The sequence below is a fragment of the Camponotus vicinus genome, unplaced genomic scaffold (assembly GCF_025532165.1).
Source record: "Camponotus vicinus isolate PSW18456_S1 unplaced genomic scaffold, iyCamVici1.0 SCAF_8, whole genome shotgun sequence".
Classification (NCBI taxonomy): Eukaryota; Metazoa; Arthropoda; class Insecta; order Hymenoptera; family Formicidae; genus Camponotus; species Camponotus vicinus.
Genome location: NW_028141980.1, coordinates 3,412,172 through 3,416,896, shown reverse-complemented (window position 1 = coordinate 3,416,896; position 4,725 = coordinate 3,412,172). Strand labels below are relative to the sequence as shown.

Sequence of the window (4,725 nt, the reverse complement as noted above, 5' to 3'; positions counted from 1 at the left end):
ATGCAGTTCAATCCGCGAAACGTTATAATACTTCTGTTTACTGTTACTACTCTTAATTTGCTACAAACTTCTGTTACAAATGAAGAAACAGAAGTAAAAGAAAAAATAGAAAATATGCTGCAACAAATGTATGAGGAAAAATTTGAAATAAATGATTTTCTTGATTTTCTAAATTCTTTTGATATACCTGAAACAGAACTAGTAACAGACGAAGATGAAGATGAAGAACAGGGGAGCGCCTCGTTTGACTACGTTGCGATTGACCACAGCCAATCATATCGACCTGTGCCTTGGGTAACCAGCAACGAGTGACCAATCAGAGAGTCCTATTTTGAATTGACCAATTGGCGACGTGGTCAATCGGGTGTCACCCAGAATAAGAAGCATCACATTATATAAAAAAAGTGATGTGTAAATGATGATATCCCAATTAAATATAAAAGAAATGCTGTTGAGTTTTGGAAATCTGTTGATTCAGTTAAAAGAAAATCGTTATAAACTGTAAAACATAGATTTCGGAAAGTGACATCACTACGTCAATTACGAAGATGGGAAGAACAAGTTAACAGATATCACAGGGACCATATACATTAGAAAAATTCCAAGAAGGTCTAGAGAAAAGTGTAACTATTCACGACATTGATATTGCTCGATGGGCCCTCAAAGCGCAACAGAAGATTAATGTATCAGGATTTACAGCATCAAGAACATGAATAAGGAAATTTAAAATGGCACATAATATTGTTTTCCGTAAAGTCACAAAATTTGTTACAAAAAGGCCTATAAAATCAAAAGAATCTCTGGAAGTAGAAAACAATAGATTTATTGAAAATGTAAAATATTACATTACGCGTTACGAATATGAAAATATATGGGTAATTATATACATTAGCGATTCCTCAGCGATTTCAATGACCTTGAAATATGTTGTCGGGAGCATGATTCTGAACAACTTTTCCTTATACATGTTACCGCCGCTCGGCCTTAGTTTCCGAGATATTTGTAAAAATATTTTATGGTTTTGCAATATTGTCACCATTATGAAATAACTTTTTTGCACCATGTATTCAGTTTTTGAGAAAGTAATAATGTTTACCAAAAAGAGTTGTAAAGCGAGATCCTACCGGCAGGGTGGTTGCGGGAGGGAGGGCCCAAGGCCCCCCTTGCACCCCCCGCGCGCGCGCGTGTGTGTGTGTGTGTGTAATATACATACATTTCTGATATTTTTTAATTTGTATAGAATTTAATACAATTTAATACACACACGGTCCCCCCTCCCGCAACCACCCCGCCGCGCCGGTAGGATCTCGCTTTATAACTCTTTTTGGTAAACATTATTACTTTGTCAAAAACTGAATACATGGTGCAAAAAAGTTATTTCATAATGGTGACAATATTGCAAAACCATAAAATATTTTTATTAATATCTCGGAAACTAAGGCCGGCGGTAACATGTATAAGGAAAAGTTGTTCAGAATCATGCTCCCGACAACATATTTCAAGGTCATTGAAATCGGTGAGGAATCGCTAATGTATATAATTACCAAAAGGTAGAGTGCATAGCACAGTCAATATCGGCAATTACATATAGTTATACTATACAACCAACAATTTCAGGCGATGGTAGATTATTATCGCCTCTTTTTATTGTTTTAAAAGAACCCACTGGATCATTCGGTCCGAGAGTAAAAGAAACAATGTTTAGGGCGAACAATATTTTTGTTATGGCCTCAAAATCTGGAAAATTAACATCACACATCATTTTGAAATTTGATTAAAAGAAGTTTATTTTCTAAATGTTGGTTCTAAATCAGTTTTATTATTGGATTCTTGGACTGGACATTGTCCAAATATAATTGCAAAAAATAAACCAGAATCTGCTGAAGATATTGTTTTTTTTAACTGTACCAGCAGGGTCAAAGACAACCATTAGATGTGTATGATTTTCGTTTGTGGAAAAATTGTATAAAATATTTTTCGGATATTGTCATACTTGTAGATTTAGAAATCAAACTTCATTTACGAGATGCCATTTTAAAATTGCAATTTTTAACACACTATCAACTTTCATCACCGAGATTTAGAGATTTATTTAAATATGCATGGTATAAAAGCGGTTATATTGAAGATAGGCAGTACAATTTTAAACGCCAGTTGATTTTTGTTTTAAAAAAAATTTTAAACCATTATGCGATGTTTGCGGCAATATTGGTATAATTACTTGTGCATGGTGTAAGAAAATGCTATGTTTACAACATTTTTTTCATGACCACCATCTTTGTAACAATTTTGAACCATAATTTTATTTATGTTCACAATTATATCAAGTACATTTATACATTTATATTGTGCAATTGAATTATACAATTATATTATAAAATTTCTTATTTGTCTATTTAATAAAAAGCATTATATATTTATATATGATTTAATAAATGGATATTATATGTTTACTGTATGAGAATGACCGATCTGGTACCGCGCGCAATAGTTTTGTCTATTTCTGTCGATATAAACCCCTGTAAAAGTACTATGGAGCTGCTGTAAAGATATCTGTTAGCTCGTGGTCAAGAATAGCGTATATTTATTAATACCCTAACTTAACATAAATAATGATTTTTAATATCATATCTCAAGTACAATAACATAAGTAAACTAAGAAATTAATATTCTCTTGAATAGTAACGAAAAGAAAAAATAAATGAATCTCCTTGTTTTCAGATCATTGACCTAGTTTACACCCAGCCGTCCAATCCCGATTCACTCCGAAGTGAACTGGATTTAGGGACCGTTTACATTTAGATTATCTTACTCCTAGTAAGAACGGAATGAAAGTAAAATGTGAGAATTGCCAACCTAGTAAATTATAAATATTTAAAAAATATGAATTTATAAAGTGAAAGTTATTAATTTTATTCAGGATAATAATGTGCATTATTTGTTAGATTTTTTAAGTTTAGCTAAAAATATCACAGACTTATAATGTACACATCAACTAAAATAATGGATATAAAAGAGATAGTGGTTATTAATGCATCATATATGAAAATTATAAAACATAAATTTACTCAAAATTTATATGAATCATAAACTTTGGCAAAGTATTTCGCATATTCAACAAAATACAATAGTAGAAATTTGCACACTTCTAAAAGCACAAAAAAATTTTGATCGTATGCCTAAGCGATTCTGGATGAAAAACCGAAATCAGTATTGGTGGGAAGAAACTGTAAATAAACATTTTAAAGACGAAGATTGGATTGAAACATTTAGAATGAAAAAGTCGACGTTTCAATATATATGTGAACAATTACGTCCAATGCTTGAACCTGCTGAACCTCTATTAAAACCACCTAGAAAACCCTTGAGTGTTGAAAAAAAAGTTGCTGTGGCATTGTATTATTTGGCAAGTTGTTGCGAATATCGTGTAGTTGGAAATGTTTTTGGTATCCACAAATCGACAGTATGGAAATGTTTGCACGCTGTTATTGAAGCAATAAATACCATACTCCTTCACAAATGGATCACAATGCCAGACGAAACAGAATGTAAAGTAATATCATCTTTTTATGAGGATGTAACTAATATTCCTCAAATTATTGGAGCACTTGATGGTACACACATACCTATATTACCTCCATTTGAAGGATACAGAGATTATATAAATTGAAAAGGATGGCCATCAATTGTGCTCCAGGCTGTAGTGGATTCAACTTTGAGGTAACAAATTAGTATTTTAAATTTAAAAAAGTCAAAATATTCAGGAGTTAATATTCAATTTTCAATTAACTAATTTTCAGATTCAGAAATATAAATTGTCAAGCACCAGGATGTTCACATGATGCAGCTGTTTTAAAAGAATCTATGTTATACAAAAATGCAGAAAATATTATACCAAAGGTATTTATTAAAAGACATTAATATTTCAAATTATTTAGCAAATTAAAAATATTATAAAATAAAAAAAAATTATTGTCAAAATGTCTATATCTTTTTATCGACTTTGTAGAATTTTAAACGAGTTGGAAACGTGGATGTACCATATTTTATAATGGGCGATGGTGCTTATCCACTTTTGCCGTGGCTAATGAAAGCATATGGAAACACTCAGCTGACATCATCAGAAGAATTATTTAATACGCATTTTAATAGAGGAAGAGTTCATGTTGAAATGGCTTTTGGACGTTTAAAATCTCGATGGCGTACACTTCTAAAACGTAATGATTTGAATTACAGATTTGTTCCTAACGTGGTCGCTGCTTGCTGTACATTACATAACATCTTAGAAACTAAAAAAGATCCATTTTTAAATGCTTGGGAAGAATATGTGATTGAAACTGAAAACGCTTCTCCTCAACCGGAAAACTTATCATGCAGAATATACGACGATTTTAACGCAAACCAAATTCGCAATGCGTTGTGATCACGTTGTAGAACTCCAATTAAAATAACAAGTTTTATTGTAAAAAAATTATATTTTAATATATATAATTATATTTTAATATATATAAAAAATACAATTTATTTTTATTCATGTAACAGTTAATTATTATGTATTACAAAAGACTTACTACAGTTATGTATTATAAAGAACTTTTTTTAATTATATATAATAAAAGCATATGATTATAAACGTAACATTATTTTAAGAACAAAATACTTTTTTAATAGTACATATCAACTTAAACAATATACTTTGTTTACAGTACATATCAACTGAAAAAC

At 30.8% G+C, this 4,725-nt stretch overlaps 1 protein-coding gene and 1 pseudogene across 1 annotated transcript; both read left to right on the top strand.

Annotated features, from left to right (window-relative positions):
• On the top strand, positions 1–2,734 carry LOC145976293 (uncharacterized; annotated as a pseudogene).
• A 384-nt stretch (positions 2,735–3,118) lies between these two features.
• LOC145976291 (uncharacterized) lies at positions 3,119–4,423 on the top strand. The gene is made up of 3 exons (XM_083107361.1): positions 3,119–3,657; positions 3,801–3,900; positions 4,010–4,423. Exons 1-3 carry the CDS (start codon positions 3,176–3,178, stop codon positions 4,421–4,423), a joined length of 996 nt encoding a protein of 331 aa, XP_082963487.1. The 5' UTR covers positions 3,119–3,175.
• Positions 4,424–4,725: the final 302 nt, after the last annotated feature.

What these genes read in the sequence shown, in the direction of transcription:
- LOC145976291 (XM_083107361.1), top strand. Translation starts at nt 3,176, where the DNA reads ATGCCTAAGCGATTCTGGATGAAAAACCGAAATCAGTATTGGTGGGAA. An exon ending in CCATTTGAAGGATACAGAGA is followed by an intron (nt 3,658 to 3,800) that starts TTATATAAATTG and finishes ACTAATTTTCAG; the next exon opens with ATTCAGAAATATAAATTGTC. An exon ending in CAGAAAATATTATACCAAAG is followed by an intron (nt 3,901 to 4,009) that starts GTATTTATTAAA and finishes TCGACTTTGTAG; the next exon opens with AATTTTAAACGAGTTGGAAA.